This window comes from Odocoileus virginianus, chromosome 10, assembly GCF_023699985.2.
Source record: "Odocoileus virginianus isolate 20LAN1187 ecotype Illinois chromosome 10, Ovbor_1.2, whole genome shotgun sequence".
In the NCBI taxonomy this organism is placed as follows: Eukaryota; Metazoa; Chordata; class Mammalia; order Artiodactyla; family Cervidae; genus Odocoileus; species Odocoileus virginianus.
The window spans coordinates 8,777,641-8,797,982 of record NC_069683.1 but is presented as its reverse complement, the minus strand read 5'-3'; the positions used below and the strand labels follow the sequence as shown (position 1 = coordinate 8,797,982).

Below are 20,342 nucleotides of genomic sequence, written 5' to 3'. Positions count from 1 at the left end.
ATTACCATATGTAAAACAGATAGCCAGTGGGAATTCGCCGTGTGACAGGGAGCTCAACCCAGTGCTCTGTGACCACCTAGAGGGCCAGGATGGGAGGGAGGTTCAAGAAGGAAGAAACATGTGTATACCTGTGGCTGATTCATGTTGCTGTATGACAGAAACCAGCACAATATTGTAAGGCAATTAGCCTCCAATAAAAAAAATTTAAAAAAGAATATCAAATTAAAGGATGGATATTTTCACACATTATTTTTCAATAAAACAGATGCTTCTATACTACCTATGTCTTAAGATGCTTAGCACAGATGGGATAACTTAAACTGAATCATGATTCCTATCATTTACTTAGATAGTCAACATTAAATTTACTTATTGTATCTTCAAGCCAGGGTTGAGGACTATTTGCCAGATCCTGTGAACACAAAACAGAAGTCTACACAGGAGCTGATAGCATATTGAAGACCCATAATAAGATTCTTCATTTGAACCTTAAGGATTAGTCTATAGGGCATGCAGTACTACTCTGAGTTGGGCTGGACACATTTCCCAGACTTGGGAGATGGTGGCAGGAAAAGATATTTGACAATGCCCTCTTTTTCTTGCAAGGTCAGTATATACGCATAATTAAGCCTCATGCTCCAAGGTAAAGTTGCTTGCCCTCCTGTAGAATACCCAACCTGCAATGGAACACTTCTCAACTGTACTGTAATGGTTAAAAGAGATTTATCGCTCCCACTGAAGTATAAGCTTCCAAAGTATGTCAGGATTGCGTGTTACTTCCAGAAGGTAGGGACTATGTGTTTTCTTCATTTTTCTCATAACAGGCTTATTGAAAGACTAATAGACTATCTTACTGAATTAAAGAATAGATGACCAATTTCTCCAAAGGCCTATAGCACATAGATTTTTGTTAAAACATAGATTATAAGTATCTGCTTTTCCCCCCCTACCATATGCAAATTTAATACTGAACTTAGCCCCCGACCCAATCATTTATTTTCTGCCTGCTTTATCCTACCAAATTGTCCCAGGAGCAGTGCTTTGGATAATGTCCAGTGAAGGCTACTGATTTTTAGAAGGATGTATGTTCATTTTGAAAAATAATACTTCAAGGACTCAAGGTGTGTGTGTATGCCATTAATCTCACTTAGGGGATTTAGTCTAGAAAGGAAACATTCCTTGCTGATCCCAAATCCCTTAAATGTGCATAAAAATATTTACTATACAGCTTCCAATAATAGCCTCCACTAGGAGGTAAGTCAAATATCTAATAATTAATATAGGATTAAATAAACTATGGTATTTCTTATTGATTAGTATATTAGCATAAAAATAAGTAACATAATAAAACATTAAGTGAATAAACCCCAAAATTATATACTTTCAATCATTTCAACTCAAAAAATGTGAGAATAAATTAAAAAAAAAGAGATAATATGCCAAATTATATATATGTTGTGGTGGTAGAGTAGTATTAAAGGTTTTAAAGTTTTCACTTGAATTTCTTAATGCTGTATGACATAAATGAGGATGCTTTTATAATAGAGAAAATTTTCTTTTCTTTTTTTTGGCCATGTGGGATCTTAGTTCCTTGACCAGGTATCGAACCTGTGCCCCCTGCAATGGAAGCACAGAGTTTTAAACACTGGACAGCCAAGGAAGTCCATATAATAGAGAAAATTTTACATTATCTCTGTGATCATGAATTTTAATTATTTTTACATGTATTTGTGAAGAAGATTCTATCAACAACTAGAGAAAAGTAAACTCCTTATATTGATTAGTTTTTGTCAAATTCTATCATATACCTAGCACATGGCTAGGTAGTTTTAAAATATAATTTCTAATCATCACAGTAATCTTATAAGTTAGGAAGTATTATCTTTATCTTAGAGAGGATTAGAATGACTATGTAACTTGTGCAACTTCACACATCTAGTAAACAGCAGGGCTAAAATTTGAATCTGAGTTTTTGTGTAATTCCAAAATGAATTTCTTTTTCCATTACTCAGTGATACAACAGAATGAAGAGTTGTGAACACTGACTAATAACGCAAATATGCAAGCAGTATATCAAGATAAGCAACCTGGCTTGTTAATTTAAATTCATCATGAAAGTCCAAGTTCATCTAAAGAGCACAGGGATGAAGTCAATAACATAAATATCCTACCTGCTAGATTATCATTCTCAGTTTCAACTTCTGAGATAGGTATCTGAAGCACACAGGCCTTGAGATTAATGCTTTCTAGTGGACTTTACATAAACGTTAACATCCTTTTTTTTTTTAAATGAGAAAAAGTAGTACCTTCAAATCATTACCATGATGCTGTCTCTAAAACAGTTCACTGAATAATAATAATTAGGCATCAGAGATCTTTACTCAACAATAATAATTTATATTATTTTTAATAATAACCACATTCTCTAATTGGAAGGACTGATGCTGATGCTAAAGCTCCAACACTTTGATGTGAAGAGATGAATTACTGGAACAGACCCTGATGCTGGGAAAAACTGAGGGCAGAAGAAGAGGGCAATAGATGATGAGACAGTTGGATGCCATCACCAACTCAATGGACATTAGTTTGAGCAAACTCTGGGATACAGTGAAGGACAAGGAAGCCTGATGTGCTGCAGCCCATGGGGTGGCAAAGAATTGGACATGACTTAGCGACTGAACAACAACAACAGCAACAACAACACTCTTTAAAATCCAAGCCTAGAGCTAATTATGTCAGGGCTAGCTTGTCACCTGGTTAATGAGATTCTGATGCACCTTGAATGAATTGGCAGTCAGCCCACCTTTAGAGTTCTTTAATGTGATGAAGAAGAGGGGGGCGGTGGGGGGAGGTAAAGTAACAGCAGGAAATAATGTTACAAAAAAGGGATGCTGCCTCCACTCTTGGTCTTTCTAACACTGCTTCTCAAGCTTCAGGCTCCGAGCTTGTTGACTGTTACACCTCTGCCTGCTGACATCTTAACCATCCCTTCAAAATGTGAGACAGCTGCTGCATGTGTAGGAAATCTCTACTGGTGAATCCATTATAAAGTTTTTTACAGCATTTGTTCTATTCACTCAAATGCATTTCATCACTCAATAACCTGCTCACTCACTCATTTTTATGTGTTCATTCAACAAAAGTAAAAAAAAAAAAGTCTACTAGAGGTCACTCTTCACTGGGTATTTAAAATATATTGTCTGCTTCAGTTATCTAAGAATTCTGTGAGGTAGTTGCTATCATTTATATTTTCAGATTAAGAAACATCAATTCAGAGAAGGTAACATGCCCGAATTTAGATGACAGAGTCACTTTAAATCTACCTGATTGAATAGTTCCTGCTTCCTCTAACCCACTCTTTTATTCTTTAACCCAGTTCCCAGAAGATGGATGCTGAGGCTGCTCTGGAAAGTTAGATACGGTTACTCTACGTTCAAAGAGCTCATGCAGGTTATGAGGAAGACAGAGTGTAATGAAGTAAATGTTCATTAGACAAATGAACAGTATATGGGAAGTAAGCAACTTCAGGAGGATAGTAAAAGGAAAAGTTCAGAAAGGATCCAGAATAATGTCTAGTCTTGAAAGAAGTAGACAATTTTTTTTTCTTTTTTTGAGGGGAAGGAAAAATGAGGAACAACATATCTTGCAGAGAAAGATCACATAAAAAAAGGATGAAAGTGAGAAAGCATAAAGTGAGTTTAGGACCATGAATGGTAAGCAATTTGGTGTGGACATGGAGTGCACTGGGGTTAGGGGGCGGGCGGGGAGTGGAGAAGGTGGTGAAGAAATTACTTTAAAAAGATAGGCAGAAGCCAGATCATGAAAAGACTTGTTTTTCATGTTAAGGAGTTTAGGTTCTGTCCTACAGATAATAGGGAACCTGCTAAGGATTTTAAGGAGAGGTGTGATAATAGGAGATTTGTATTTTATAAATATAATTCTGGTAGAGGTTGGGATGGTAGGGACTGGAGACACAGAAGGTATAGATTCCAGTTAGAAGACTAGGGTGAATATTCTGGCAAAGATAATAAAGGTGTATAATAAAGCAGCAACAGTGGAAATTGGGGTGGAAAGGAACATAAGGATTTAAGGAAGCAGAATTTAAAAGTTTTAGTGATATATCATTTCTCTTCAAATTAAGGTTGATTTGAAGGTTCTGATTTGGGTTTTTGAGTAAATGTGATTAGGTGCATTAGAAACAGAAAAAGAGACATGGTCAGTGGTACTAAGCAAGATGAGATTGGGAATGCTGAACTTTATATATGCTTGTGGGGTAAATAGTTGATATGTTCAGAAAGTAGTGACAAATACAGGTCTAGAGTTCAGAAGAGATTTAAGCTGCACATGGGCATATGGATGATGTCAGATCTGTAGAATTGGATGGAAATGTCCAGCATTACACGTACAGAGAAAAGAACCAAGGATTGAACTCCCAGCAAACAACAGCATTTAAGGCACAAGGAAAGGAAGAAAAATTAGTATGGAAAGACTCATTTAGAATTATTTGCTCAGATGTTAATATCCCACAGGGCTTCCCTGATGGCTCAGATGGTAAAGAATCTGGCTGCAATGAGGAAGACCTGGGTTCAATCCCTGGGTTGGGAAGGTCCCCTGGAGAGAGGAATGGTTACCCACTCCAGTATTCTTGCCTGGAGAATTCCACGGACAGAGGAGCCTGGCAGATTGCAGTCCATGGGGTCGCAAAGAGTTGGACACAACTGAGAGACTTTCACTTCAGTTCATATCTTTTAAAAAGTTACCAAAAGAAAAGGGAAATCATTGAAAGGAAAGAATAAAAAAAATACTAGAATTAAAAAAGCAGTGCTTATTCTGGTCTACTCATATTGTAAAGTTTTAGCAGCAAAGGTTAGTCAACCAATAGAGTGGGATAGCTAACAGATACGCTAAACTGATGCTTGCAATTATCGAGATTATGCTATAAAATGTCACAAAGAAATAGGGCAATGAGAATCAAACTTACTAATAGAACACAAATCATGATATGAAACATGAGACTAAAACAAACAAACAAACAACTGGGACTGAGTGAAGCAACACCCCAGAGAGGAGAAGAGAAAATACCAGCGATAGAGTAGGATACAGCAGGGCCTCAGTGCTTTTGTTATTGCTTAGTTTCTTTGTCTTGAGAATGCTTCTTCTAGAATTGTCACTTGGCTGCTTATTCTTTTAGATTTGTGTGAAGGCTACTTCTTCACGGAAGCCTCCTAAAACCCCTGACCAAGCTAGGGCCCCCTACTGAACTCTCTGTAAGCCTTCTGTGTGCTAAGCTGCTTCAGTCGTGTCTGACTCTTCGCGACCCTGTGGACTTGAGCCTTCTTGGCTCCTCTGCCATGGGATTCTCCAGGCAAGAATCCTGGAGTGGGCTGCCATGCCATCCTCCAGGGGATCTTCCCGACTCAGGGACTGAGCCTGTGACTCTTAAGTCTCCTGCATTGGCAGACAGGTTCTTTACCACTAGCACCAACTGCAAACTTCGTACAATTATACTAAACCATGTAGGTTAATACTAAATCCTATGTGTTTTCTTTATAACACTTATACAATTTATAATCATCTATTTATTTGAATGATTATTTGCTTAATACCTGTTTCTGTCTCTGAGGCCTAGAAAGATTAAACAACTTGGCAAAGTTACACAACTGTTAAATCGCAAAACCCAGGCTTGAATGTAGTTCTGTCTGATTCGAAAGCCTATATTCTCCAGTCACGCCATATTGTTATGAGGAAGTTAAAAGATGAACAAGCTGCTACAGTAGTTTAAATCAAAGACCAAGCTGGGAGATCAAGGATGGAATCATGAAAAATATAAAGTATCATTTAAGTTGGGCTTTAATGGTGGACAGGTTTTCAACCAATGGATATGGAAGGAGAACTTTTTATTTTTTGGAGAAAGAAACCATGTTTGGAGGAAAAAGGACAGAACATTTAGGCAGGAATACGGAGGATGATGAGAGAGGTGTAAAAAGAATGTTCTGGACCACAGAATGGACCCAAACATATCAACTTTGGGAGTCTGAGATTAAACATGTAAGCAAAGAACAGCCACTGAAAGCTTTTGAACAAGTAAATGACATGATGAGTAAAGCCGTGATGTCTTAGGGGGTTGACTGGATGTTAAAGAATGGTACAAAGTCCACTCAAGTGAACTTAATAAAAAAAACAATTATTAAAAGGAAATGTATGAATCACAGGGGGCTTCCCCGGTGGCTCAGACAGTAAAGTGTCTGCCTGCAATGTGGGAGACCTGGGTTCAATCCCTGGGTTGGGAAGATCCCTTGAGGAAGGAAATGGCAACCCATTCCAGTACTCTTGCCTGGACAAGTCCATGGACTGAGGAGCCTGGTAGGCTACAGTCCATGGGGTCGCAAAGAGTCGGACACAACTGGGTGACTTCACACTCACTCACACTCATGAATCACAGGAAGTCAATTGTAGGGAATAGCAGTAGACCTTAAGAGAACTGAAAAGCTAACAGAAAAGCACTCTTTCCACACGTTTGCACATGCATTTGTGTGTGCATATCTCTGAACATCTCCATTTTCTGGGCATCTCCATTTTCTGGGTGTCTATTATTTCTGCAAACCAATTTCCTTCACTCTGTTCTTGATTTCCAATTCTCTAACGACGGCTTTCACCTTGTTCTTGATTGAAAGAGGCAAATCTGGCCCTAATTCTTCATTACCAATACCATATAATTACAGATTCTGGTCTTCATGGTTCAAAATTTGGAGACGTATCTAATTTACATGACTCTTATAATCAGTTGCTTCAAGGGTAACCTGATATAATGAACATGGCTACATAGGTTTTACCCTTTTGTTGTCAGGTATTGGGAGTTGGTAGGGACCTATGCAATTGCAAGAAAAGAGGATGTAGGCTGGATGGACACTCCAAATATGTGTAAGATGGATTTGAGTGACGAAAATGAATGCTGGTAGATCTTTAAGGAGGTTATTGTAATAATCTAAATAAGGGGTAAACAGTGGTCCTGATAGGTATGGAAAAGGAGAGGAGTCAATCATCAGTGAGGATCAGGACAGCATTTAAAAACTGATCAAATTGGGGGGGAGAGGTCACTTAGAAATAATTCAAAGGTATTTCTGAAGTTTCCACACTGTGGGCTAGGAAAATGCCTGTGATAGTTTCATAAAACATTAGGGATTATGGGGGAGGTCTAATACACCCACCTTTTGTAAGAAAATAAAACTGAGACCAGAGTGAAAAATGACTTGTCTTGAATAGCTGTCAATTAGTGACAGAATAAGGAATTAAGAATCAGGGAAATGAGACTTGGGCAGTAGGGGGTAATAAAAATCAGACCTTGGTGGAGTGGGGTGGTATTCCAAGATTCCCAAGGAAATGGATAAGAACAATATTCCATGTGAAGAGTTAAAGATGCAAATGAAAGATACCTATGTTAGTGAAGGAACGATGAAAGAGTAAGAAAATTGGGTCCAGAATGATAAAAGATGAAGTAAAAGCTGGTCAGGACTAGGGAAGGCTAGCCACAGTTAGCTAGGTATAGAACTTGAAAGAAATCAAGTTAGCCAGGAACCAAGAACAGTCTGGCTCAGTAGGTAAAGAATCCACCTGCAATGCAGGAGACTGCCTGCAATGGGCTGGGAAGATCCTCTGGAGAAGGAAATGGCAACCCACTCCAGTATTCTTGCCTAGGAAATCCCATAGACAGATGGGATTTAGCCTGCCTACATACAGCCTGCCCGGCCGGCTATAGTCCATGGATCACAAGAGTTGGACATGACTTAGACAGGACTTAATTTTCACTTGCAAACGTATACAGAGTATAAAACAGTAAGAAATGGAGTAATAATGTACAAGGACGCATTTCCCTTCTCTTATTCCATAGAAGCAGTCTGAAATTCTGCCATAATCAGGAAAACCATGAGGACTTGGTTGTTCTAAATTAAGAATCTGACTTAATTCAAGGTCACATTTAGGATAGAAGATCCCAAGATAATGAAGAAATCCAGGGATTGTAAGTGTGCTGGGTCCTGGCACAGGACCATGAGTTGCCTATTTTCTACTCTTCACAGCCTCCTGACATCTTACCGGCTTCATTTGATTGGTTCATTAATTTTTTTTTCATTCCTGCAATTAATAAGTTTCTACTGTGTGACACGGTCTTTTCTATAAATAGCCATCATTCTCCCTCTAAAAGGTTCAATTCAAAGGTCTCTTTGTCTATAACTTCTACCCAAACCCTCTCCTCAATAACTTAGACCTTCTCAGCACATTAAAATCAGTTGCTCCCTTCTCTGTATTTCCATACCTTTTTGTTTTTGATTCTGTTATCCATTCCATTTATTATAGGGTGACAGAGTAAGTTGCTAATATGACTATTTCCTATATGAGTATATGAGAACCTGGAAGACTGAGCTATCAGTGTTCACGGAAAATTCACGCTGTGCCCCGTCATAAGAAAGGAACTTCAGAGTAGTGTCATATATAGGAGCACAGGGTCTAGATGAGCCTATCGGTCTGCCTGTGCTCGGCCACGTCTGACTCTTAGTGACCCCATGGACTGCCCACCAGGATCCTCTCTCCATGGGATGTTTTAGGCAAGAATACTGGAGTGGTTTGCCATTTCTTCCTCCAGAGGATCTTCCCAACCCAGGGATCGAACCCACGTCTCCTTACATCTCTTGCATTGGCAGATGGGCTCTTCACTGCTAGAGCTACCTGGGACGCCCCCAGAGAGAGATTATTAGCTTTCAATTCCAGCTCCACTTGACAAGAAACAAGCTACCTAGCCTCTTTGTGCTTTAGTTCTTCATCTGTAAAATGGGGATAAAAATATTACTTGCCTTATGGGCAGTCATGAGGATTGAGTTAATAACTGAAAATAATTTAGGACAGTGTCTAGTATTAGTTTAAAAAGTGTTAGCTAGCATTATTATTATTATTAAATTAGGATTAGGCCACAGTCACTTGGGAATAGCATTTCCTACATGCTATTTGGTACTTTAAACTGAGCATAACCAGATTTTTTAGAAGGAAGATTTTCAGGTTTTCCTCCTCCCCCCCATTTCATTTCATTCTCTTCTGAGTTGAACTTCTCGTACAGAATGTCTCTGGGAAAGATTACTTATTAAAATAAGAAATAAGTTTACTTATGAAATGTCATTTGATAATTTAGTTGGCATGAAGTTACCATACCAATACACACAGTGTATAACAGATTGAACTCCAGAAATTTAAAATGACAGAAGAATAAGTGCATTATCATAGACAGTAGCGAAGACAGCTATGACTCACTGGCAAACCATCCAAATTCAACTATAGGTTTGACCATACCATTTTTTACTGGCATCATAATTGAACTCTTAGACATCTTCGTTTATTTCTTATTATGGCAACATTACTAAAAAGGAGTGCTTTTTGGGAAAGAAGGAGGAAGCAACATGCAGGCTATTAAAACAACAAAGGAATGGCAAACCGGTCTGATTAGTTTCATCAGGAAACAGTTTATGTTCCACTAAAATTTGATGGCAATGACTTTCTTAATGAATGCTTTATTTATGTTTTACTTTTAAAATTTCTCTCTGAATGAACAAAATTTTGCTGGAAAAATGTAGTGATTTCAAAGGCAAGTTGAGGTCTAAGCCACCAATGCTACTGTGGAAAGATACACCTTACATGTACCAATGGAGAAAAGAATGACTATTCTTTATAAAACTCATGTACCCTCTCAAGAAAAAACAGCTTTGAATCACACTATTTGCCTGTGGACAGGAATTCCGGGGTAGAAGACCACACTCAGGGATCTAACTAGTGCACTTATTTGCTCTCTGGATCATCCAAGTACTGGACAAAGAGAATAAAATGTGTAAAGTGTATTTACAATTCAAAATTCACAGTGAAGTGAAGTGAAGTGAAGTTGCTCAGTCACGTCCAACTCTTTGTGACCCCATGGACTGTAGCCTACAAAGCTCCTCTGTTCATGGAATTTTCCAGGCAAGAGTACTGGAGTGGGTTGCCATTTCCTTCTCCAGGGGTCTTCCCAACCCAGGGATCGAACCCGGGTCTCCCGCATTGCAGTAAGACACTTTACCATCTGAGCCACAGAGAACTTTTCAGAGAACTTTCCAAATATGATCTCCTTTATTGGTCATATTAGGAATTAGCTATCCCTCTCTTCCAGATGAGAAAATAAGTTTCAGACAAGATAAGTGACTTATTTAAGTTCACAAATCTAATAAACTGCAGAAGCAGAAACAGAATTTGAGGATTTTTGATGCCATGTCCTAGGGAGTCTCACCTATCCCTAAAGCTGCTTTAACTGGTATTGAGCACTTTGATGCTTAGGTTCCCAGCTCTTCAACATGAAGGGCAGAGTACAACTGATTCTCAGTAATAGCTAACAATTTATAACTGTTTTTCCTGAATTTTTATTTTACTTTGGCTGAGAATGTACACATCTTTTTATTGATTTATTTGTTCAACAAGCAATCATTAAGCTCTGGCCATGCACCCAGTACATGAGTCAGAATAAAGGTTACATCAAAATGTTAACCAGGGAATAACGTCTATATGTTTAATCAACAAGGATTAGACATATCCAAGAAGCTTCTTCCCACCCACCTTTTCCCACTGAAAAATTAATAGTATAAGCCTTCTGTCAATGTTTGATAATCAATGATTAATTATATATTTTGTGAATTTGAATTCAAGTCCCAAAGACCTGAAAAGTGATCAGTATATTTCTCTGATTTTTGCATGAGCTTGGAAACTCCAAGTGAACTTCAATATTCATTTAAGTAAAATATGATTAATAGGATTAACATTTGCTAAACAAAAATAAAGATAATGATCATCATAAATATTCACTGTCACCATAAATATTCACTTCCATTTCAAGATGAGAAAGATGCAGCCTAGAACTGTTCAAGTTTACACAGAAAGCAAGTTGTAGAACCAGGACTTGAACTAAGATCTTTACATTAAGCTAAATTTAATAGTTAAGATTAAATGGTCATTTTTTTCCCCCTTTGATGTATCCAGAGAATTGAAAGAGAAATGCAATAAAGAATAGCTCTGTATGAAATATGAGCAGTTTACTGAGGAAAATTATCAGACTTTTTTTTATTCAGAGATATCCAGAGCCAAAACCATTTTAAAGCCTACACAAATCGAATATATATTAATTCTGCAAAATCTAGGCCATGGCCATTTTGTCAAAATTAAATGCATAAATCTTCTTCCTGAAGAGCTTGAGTAATTTTATATGTACCATTTCTCATCTTTAAAGATTCTTAATTAGTAAAAATATTGCACGAGTATTTTTTTTTTCTCTGAGTATTCCAAAATTATAAGGGAGGTTGATGTGTATTTTCTAATTTACCTGAGTACTTTAGTATTAATGTTAGACCATTTTGGTATGGGAGATTCATTGTTTCCACTTCAACATATAATGCACATAAAATTTTTTAAGATATGTTGAATTCTACATTCAAACTAAGCCCCAAAATTTGTGTGTATTTTGCATATATGACACTTCTCAAATTAGAGCAACCACATTTCAAGAGCTCAACAGACATATGTGGCTAGTGGCAACTATATTAGACAGTATAAGTCTAGGGGAAAAGATAAATAGTAAGCAAGAGACAAGAACAGCACAAATGCTATGACAAGCTAGCAGTGCTATGGGAGCAAAAAGGAGAGAATCTCAACTAATTTGTGTAGGACTGGAAAAAAACTCCTAAAGGAAGTGACATTTCAACTAAGCTCAAAAGGAAGAGCTGACATTAGCCACAGGAAAGGGTAGGTGTAGGGAACTTTAGTGGAGGGAACAACTGTATACGTGTTATTTATATGAAAATTCCTGGCTATGAGTTTTAAAAGTGTGTATAATCAGTGAAGTCCTCCAGGTTGTTTTTGGAATTATCTTACAAATTACTGACTTGGTAATTTACAAAGTAATTCATGGTAGTTGTAAGTGTTCTGTTCCAACTGAAAGCCCCAAATCTGTCTTCTGGAATGCCCATGATTGGGAAAATACTTGAACTGTAGTTATTTGTACTACCAATGGCACTAGGCTTAAGGTTTTATAAATACAGCTTAATCACTTGAATTATTATATAATTCCGCTAAGTATATTATGACTAGAAGAGTGGTGGTCTTTCTTGTTGTGATAGATTATTAGTTTATTGAAAGCAAAGGAAGCAATTTAAATTTTCGTCCATATATGGGTTTTACTATGTGTCAGGAACACTGGCATATTTCCCAAAGTGCTTGATAATATTGAACATATTCAGCATGAATTTATGAAGAACCAGAAAAGACATTCAAATATAATCCTGCATACTACAGCCTGATAAAATACAGGTTTGTTAAATAAAGATATTGCTTAGGAACTATACTAGGTTGAACAGTGTCCCCCAGAGTTCATGTCCACCAGAACCCTGTGAATGTGACTTTATTTGGAAATAAGAACTTTGCAGAGACAATCAAGTTAAGATGAGTGTGTACTGGGTTAGGGTAGGCCCTGTATCAAACATGACTCATGTCCTTATAATAAAGGAAATCTGGACACAAAGACAGATGCGCAAGAACACCGTGTGATGATGGTGTGGCCTATAGACTTAGTGATGGATCTACAAGCCAGGGATCACCAAGGACTGTTGGCAACTCCCAGAAACTAGGAATAGTCAAGGAAACATTCTTCCCCAGAGCCCTGCTGCTACTTTGGTTCTGGACGTCTGCCTTCCAGAACTGTAAAAGCATAACTTTCTGTAGTTTTAGGCCATGCAGTGTGTGGTGCTTTGTTACAGCAGCACTATGAAACTGATACAGGGAACTTCCCGGGCTCTCCATTGCTTCCCCTATCTCCTTTATGAAGCAGCTCTCTTAAGAGACTTCTGTTTAAAGGACTTGACAGATTAATCCCTTTCTCTACTAAACAAATTGCATTCTACTCTCCAGTGTTCCATACAGTCCTGCTCCCACTAAAAGAACTGCATAACTGTTTGTTTACAGCCCAGCGCACTTACTATTGTTAATACATAATTTAATGAAATATTACATGAATGGGTGAAATATGAATGCAAAAGGCAATACAGCTGCTGTTTCCATGAATACTAAGTTAGAGACTTTGGAAAACTTTCTCTTATAAAGGTAAGTTCACATACAAATGCAATCAAATTAGATGTGGTGAGGTAATTATTAAGACAAAAATAATGAAAATCAAGAAAATATGCTCATTCAGATTGCTTTGGCAGTATCTTTAAATTCTTATTTCATTTTAACAAAAGCAAAATTAGATCTTATAGAATATATGCCACAGGTGTGGTTTATGTAAGAATACAGAATATATGCACAGGTGTGGTTATGTAACATATATATATATTCTATAATTCTCCACTTGAATCAACTTTTTCTATGAGCCACACAATCATAACTTCAGACTACAATAAATAAGAGTGTTACAACTATCAGTACCAATTTCTAATACCATGTTTTTATTCTATCAATTATTAGGCTGTAAGTTTCATGAACATAGAGGCTATCTGATTTGCTTCTCATTCTACCTTTAGTATTTAGGAAAATGCCTGGAATACAGCAGCCTCTCCCAAAATATTTTTTCACTAAATAAGCACAAAATGGAAACCAATTTTTTCTGTTTTTCCCTTCTCCAAAGAATTATATCATCATCAATAAAGTTGTATTATATGGGCTGATATGAGCCATAAAAAATGGATTATAAAGAACTCAAGTTTTCAATGGCATTTACTAAAATGGGGATTTACCTACACATACATGAAAATTCTCATGTTTATATCATTTGTCATAGCCAAAACATGCTTTTCACAACATGATTTTTCTGAAAACACTTAAATTGTTCCTATTCTACAACTTCATATAATTTCTAAAGAATACCATACTGTTATTTCCCCAAGTTCATAGATTAGAGTTCTGAGACAGAAAAGCTCGCTTAATTTCTTAAAGGCAGATTCTCAATGATGCCTCAAATTCATGACCTTTCAAATTCTAGATCTGATGTTGTCACTGATTAAGTTGTACCATTGAGGATACTGCTCACCATCCCTTGACTTGGTTTCTTCAATTATCAGATGAGGTTCTTTGACTGGATGATCTCTAGGATGCCCTCTAACCCTGAGTCCTTATTTTTCAGCACCAATAGTTCTGGATTTTCTTATTAATAAAAGATAATGTGACTTCTCACTGCTCTCCTTTCCTTTCCAAAATGGAAGACAGAGAACACAGCTAGTTAATGACAGAAAGGATAAGGTGGAGATAGATGTGTTAGTGCGTATGGAGTAGGAAGAAGGGAAGGGACAGAAGACAGGGTGAATGTGATGTCAATCTGCTGGTAAAAATGCTTTGGGGGAGAAAATCATGGAATATTTTATGTCCACATAACCCACAAGATTTTGCTCTTACTTGCTGCAGGAATTTCAGTGGTTAAGCAGGAAGGGCCTTGAGGTATATAGCAAAAAATTAAAGAGTTGGTCCACTCTTTGTATTTATGATTAGTAGCTAAGTAGAACATAGTCAGTCTTATTAACTTATGTTACAGAGCAATGGCTATAGGATCTTTAAATCTTGATCTTAGTGAATTTATATTGTTTTATTCCTTAAACTATGGATAATATTAAGATAGAGGCAACAAAACTAGGTTCTTTTTACAAGCTACCCAAGTATTCCTTTTTTCTCCTCCTTTAGCTACTTAAAGTAACTTACTCAGAACTTTTGAAAAAAATCTTATTACCTTTGGTAAATAAAAATGATGTAGGATTTCAGATGGTCCAACAAGATGAAGAAATTACCACTGGGATTCTGTTAAATAACTGCAGGAGTTGTATTTTTGCCTTGGAAAACTTTCATCATGGAACACAGCTGTGAAACAACTTTGGCTTCAAACAGAAAGGCTGTAATAAAGCGCCTCCTAGCTAGACTTAAGTTCAAGAGGTTTATAGTGGCAAAGAGCAGAAAAGATGAAATGTTTCAGTAAGCCCCTCAGGCTGATTTAGTTAGCATTCACAAAGTGGAATAACCTATACATCACATACTCTTTGTTAGCTGGTTGTTTAGAATAGATGTATGAGTCACTGGATTTTATTTTAGCAGTTGGGCAATGCAATTCTCCTTTTGCCCAAAATATTAAAATGCAGAAATGTAAAACTAAGAGAGGTAATGTCAGATCTTATACAGGATGCCTATCAACCACTGTGATGGATCGAGAAATTCTTCTGCTCCTGTCATTCCACATTTCACTGTGGTAGGCACAAATGATAAACCACCTCATGCAAAAAACAAAAAATTCTATTATTAAACTAATCAGCAAACTACAGAATATTTTAAAAAATTGTTTGTGGGAGAGAGGTGTTGGAGGGGGGAGGCTTGCAAAACCAAAGAAAGCTGGCATAAGAGAAGATAGGCAAGATTCCACCCTGCATGATTTCAAGTACAAATAAATCCCTCTGGGACTTCAGGGGATTTATACATACACACACATACACACATATATGTATATATATTTTTTCTTCTCTCAGACACTGTTTAGAATTAATGAGGGTACCTGCAACAATGCTGGCAAGCTGCTGGGTTCTGGTGATGGGGTAGAGGCTGCGTGCCTGAACAATTGCTGAAGCGATTTTCTTGGCGTGCTTCTCCTCTCCGTATGTTCTCAGGATGGATACAAGTGCCTGTTGATCTAACGCGTTCACAACATCAGCTGCGGTGGGCATATCAGGGTACCTATGCACAAGAAGGGTCAATTAGTTCACTGATGTCAGTTCTCATTGATAAGAGATAAAACTTCATAGAACTGAGATCAAGTCAAGCATACACACATAGTCTAAGAGGGCTTCTGAAGCGTTTAAAGTCACAGACTGAAATCTTACACAAAACAGGTTTTTCATTTCAAATACCCATGATTATGGAAGTAGGACTGTGTGTGACATTCAATAAGGTCCAGGGCAGCAGAAAGTTAAAATAGTTTATTAGCCTTTGGTTCAGAAAGAAGTTATTATTGCTTATGAAGATTTCTCCTAAACTAAAATAATGGAAAATATTTCAGATTTAGTTTGTTCAAATTTAAATTACTGTTTGAATTTATTTTTTTAAGTATAGAAGATACAAGGCTTATTGACTGCTATTTAAATGAGTCTGTATCTCTGGAACTTAATTAAATCTAAGGATGTAAAGTAACCTACTACTTACAAGAGGGTACAAATTAAATTCAGAAAGTCTAAATAAGATCTGCTGGTCAGTTTCCCTCACAAAAACTAGAACAACCTTAACAGTAATAACATATATTACTTCAAATTGGTAACAATACTGGCGTACACACTCATGACAAAAGTCACCATGGGGTAAAACCTGATAGTTAAACAACACTAAACAGGCCTAGATGGTAATTTCAGGTGGAGGAGATGAAGCAATTTGACCTCTGGTCAAATAAGAATAAATTATAGTAACAGGAAAAAACATTCACTTTGTCAAGTCATTCCAATTTACTTTACTTTAGGGAAGTGGGTCAAGGAATGATAAGTGTGAGCTGAGATCTTAATTATTAGAAAGATAGCTTTGCTAATAGTACAGTTCTTGCTCCTGTAGTTATTGTGTTGGACTGATTGTTGGAACCATATTGTAATGACTTTAAGTAATGAAGATATGGTAGCTTTAAGACCTGACTGTCAATCAGAGTGGGGTTGTCAACAAACATCTGAATCCATAAATATGACACTGCAAAAAACAAACAAAAACACCAAAACAACACTGAGCCTTGCTAACACGTTTAGTGCCTCTAGGAAAAACATTTTATTGTTGTCTTTGGCTTTTCCCTATATCGCCATGACCGCCATATCTCTCTCTCCTTCTCTCTGTGTGCATGTGCGCAACCTTATTTTCCAGATCCTATTATTCTTTTTTTCTGACTGCCATGGTACCCCCAGACCAATGAACATCCTATAAGGTGGCCTATTTCCATCCAACATGCTTTGCTCCTTCAATAATGGCTTTAAGGATAAAGATTTAGTCTGTAGACTCAGATCAACCTTGATTAGAATCACAACTGTGCTACTCATATTGTGTATTTGAACCTACTGGAGCCTCAATTCCAACCTGTAAAATGAAAGTAACAATGCTTATCCCACAGAATTGTTGAGAGAACTAAGGGTTCATGCACTTACAAAATAGACAGCATGGTGCCTGGCACAGAGAAATTCAATGAATGTCACTGTCCTTTAGAGATTTTGTATTCCTAGATTTTCCAAACGTCATTCTTGGCCCAACCAAAAAATTCCTGTTAGATTTTTACCTAGCTGTTAATTCAACTGCCCAAAATGCCAAGTGTCAGAATGAACCTTCTTAGTGATGATAAATTTAGACTCATAGGGTATTTCCAGTTCTACCATAGAATATATGTCCAGTTCTACCAGGAGAATCCTACGATTAGTATGGATGCACCTAGCAGTTCTTTTTTTTTTTTTTTAACCTTCTACTGTTGAAAGAAAATTAAAAGAGCATTTGCTCAAATATAGTTCAGTGGATAATAGGTATGATTTTATTTTACTCTCATGTTAACACTGAATAGAGGTGTAGAAGTTTCCATAGGGCAAATGGGGCAAAAGGGACAATATTCCGGAAAACCGACAGGCTGCTAGGAGGTTTCAGATGTTGTTGTTGTGTTGTGAAGTCTCTGTGTCCAACTGTTTTGCAACCGCAAGGGCTGTAGCCCGCCAGGTTCCTTTGTCCATGTAATTTCCTAGCAAGAATAGTGGAGTGGGCTGCCATTTCTCCCAGGGGATCTTGCCAACTCAAGGATCAAACTGATTGTTGCTATGAGCCATGAGCAATGCCAGGATTCTTGGCCTCTGGAGGAGAAGAATTCGATCAGGGGCCAATGAAGAGGCTTGATTGCTCAGAGCTTTTGTGTAATAAAGTTCTACTTAAGTATAAAAGACACAGAGAAATCTTCTGACATACATATCAGAAGGGGGTAGAAAGAGTGCCCCCTTCCTAGTTTATAGCAAGAAGTGATATACCTATTAGTAAGCTGCAAATTAGAGAAAGGAAATGCCTCAAAACTGAGAGTGGCACCAGACCCCTCACCCACAACATGCATTCTGAGATAGCCCTGGCACCAGGTGAGTCATCCTGGGCCATGAAACAACTGACATGAATCTTGAAGAAAGGCAGATTTCTAAGCAAATACACAGTTCGTTAACATAGCTTAAGAAAAATATTTCCATAAGAAAAATACATTAGTTACCTCAAGGTTTGAGAAAAGCTAAGTTCAGGTGGAACCAGGTAGTGGCAACAAGAATTTTAAAAGAAACCTTTTAATTCTGTATAGAGAAGGGGGGAAATGCCTGACACTTGCAGTTTGTCTCCTCCTGCTGCTTATGAGAGAGAGAGAGGGAGAAAACGTGCAGTCTATGACACTTGCAGTCTGTTTCCTCCACTTGGGGACCCCTAGCCATCCTGCCTGCAGCCTCTCAAAACCTGCATCTTCTGCATTGCAGGTGGATCCTTCACTGCTGAGAATAGGCATTCAAATAGTAGAGAAGCTAAGATACAAAATCTTTCCTTCCAAATTCAAAGTTATGAGATCTTGTCATTCCTCCAGAGATCACCCGCTTACAAACTACCACACTTAGGAGAGTGTAAGCAGCAATCTATTCATTACCTTCTAGTGAAGAGTGCGACAGAGAGCAGAGCTAGACCTACACAAGCCCTCGTAGCTGGGAACGTCTTTCTCCCACGTAAGAACCTTTATAATCTGAACGCTACTGCTGCACTTGGGGGAGTACAGAATAAACTGTGCTATAACATTCTACTGTTAAACAGCAACAGGTTGGGAAAGCCTCTTGTATCCATCTTCAGCACAGGGAAATACCAGCTTTGCTTTCAGGATTTGACTGGCCAGATTTATTACTTGGACTCCCTCTTCCCATAATACCACTTAGATTAGCATTAAACATATTTTCATCTCTAACTTTCCTTTTTCTATCAAGTCATGTGAATGCCATGTAATTCCTTCAGATCTGTTAACATATCTGATTAGCCTATGCTATCTACCTGGAAGCCATCCTGCTTTTCAAGATATATTTGCTCAATACTATTCTCATCTATTGGAGAAGGCAATGGCACCCCACTCCAGTACTCTTGCCTGGAAAATCCCATGGATGGAGGAGCCTGGTAGGCTGCAGTTCATGGGGTTACTAAGAGTTGGACACAACTGAATGACTCCACTTTCACTTTTCATTTTCATTCATTGGAGAAGGAAATGGCAACTCACTCCAGTGTTCTTGCCTGGAGAATCCCAGGGATGGGGTAGCCTGCTGGGCTGCTGCCTATGGGGTCGCACAGAGTCGGACACGACTGAAGTGACTTAGCATTCTCATCTATTACATACTGACTTAAGAGTTTAATTCTCAAGGGCTTATTTTCATGTTCTTAGGGGAGAGCTTCAGAAACTCAATTCACAGACTACAGCTGGATGATGATTTTACATTAACAATATGGAGATTTACTACTACTAACTCAAAGCTTTGTTCATTGTATTTATTTATTTATTTATTTATTTTTCTTAGCAAGACACAGGAACAGCAGAAATTTGCTTGACATTTTATTACCTCTGCCCAACAACCTCAATCTCCAAACATGAGAAGATATTTGACCTTTACTATTAGTCACTGGTCTTTAAAGGATTTTTTATTATTTTCTTTTATGATCACATTCTTCATTCCATGAATGCCAATTTGTGTAAAAGAAGGTATAAGGTGCAGAACAAAAAGGTTCCAACAAGTATGGGTCACACTCTAAGTTAGCAGGTCATAGCAAAACATGGGCAACAGTCTATGTAGTCTATGTGTGAATAATTTCCAGGAGATGAAGAAATCTGTGGAGGGAAAAGTCAAAGTCAACCCAATATTACATTGTTGACTTAAATTGGACATTAAACTTCTCATATATAGGTCCTTCTGACAGACTGGAAGAAATGTTGAAAAATCTATTTGTGTCAGTACAAATATTTGTGCAGGTCTAGGACTGAAGATTAGTAACTGAATAGTTTACAAATTTAGATATGAGAAAGTCCAATGTTCTTTTTAGAAAGTAAGCTTCCCAAATATATGGACCATGATACATAATTTGGTGGAGGGGTTGCATAAAATGAGAAAAAAAAATGCTAAGCCTTGTTGTGTAGATACAGGCTATTCAGTTCCTGGGCCAGAGTTGGGCACAGAGACAAGTGCTAATCTAAGCTTTTAAAATTATTTAGATTTAAAAGAAGTTATCCTATACTTTCCTAGAGGTTATTTAGTATATATTAC

General features: G+C 37.5%; 1 protein-coding gene across 8 annotated transcripts in view; it reads right to left on the bottom strand.

Annotated features, from left to right (window-relative positions):
* METTL15 (methyltransferase 15, mitochondrial 12S rRNA N4-cytidine) overlaps window positions 1-20,342 on the bottom strand; it is a 206,712-nt gene that overhangs the window by 18,298 nt on the left and 168,072 nt on the right. For all 8 annotated transcript variants that reach the window (XM_070472972.1, XM_070472971.1, XM_070472975.1 and 5 more), the window contains one exon: window positions 15,581-15,759. In XM_070472972.1, the coding sequence (XP_070329073.1) occupies window positions 15,581-15,759 (179 nt within the window). The remainder of the gene's footprint in view (window positions 1-15,580; window positions 15,760-20,342) is intronic.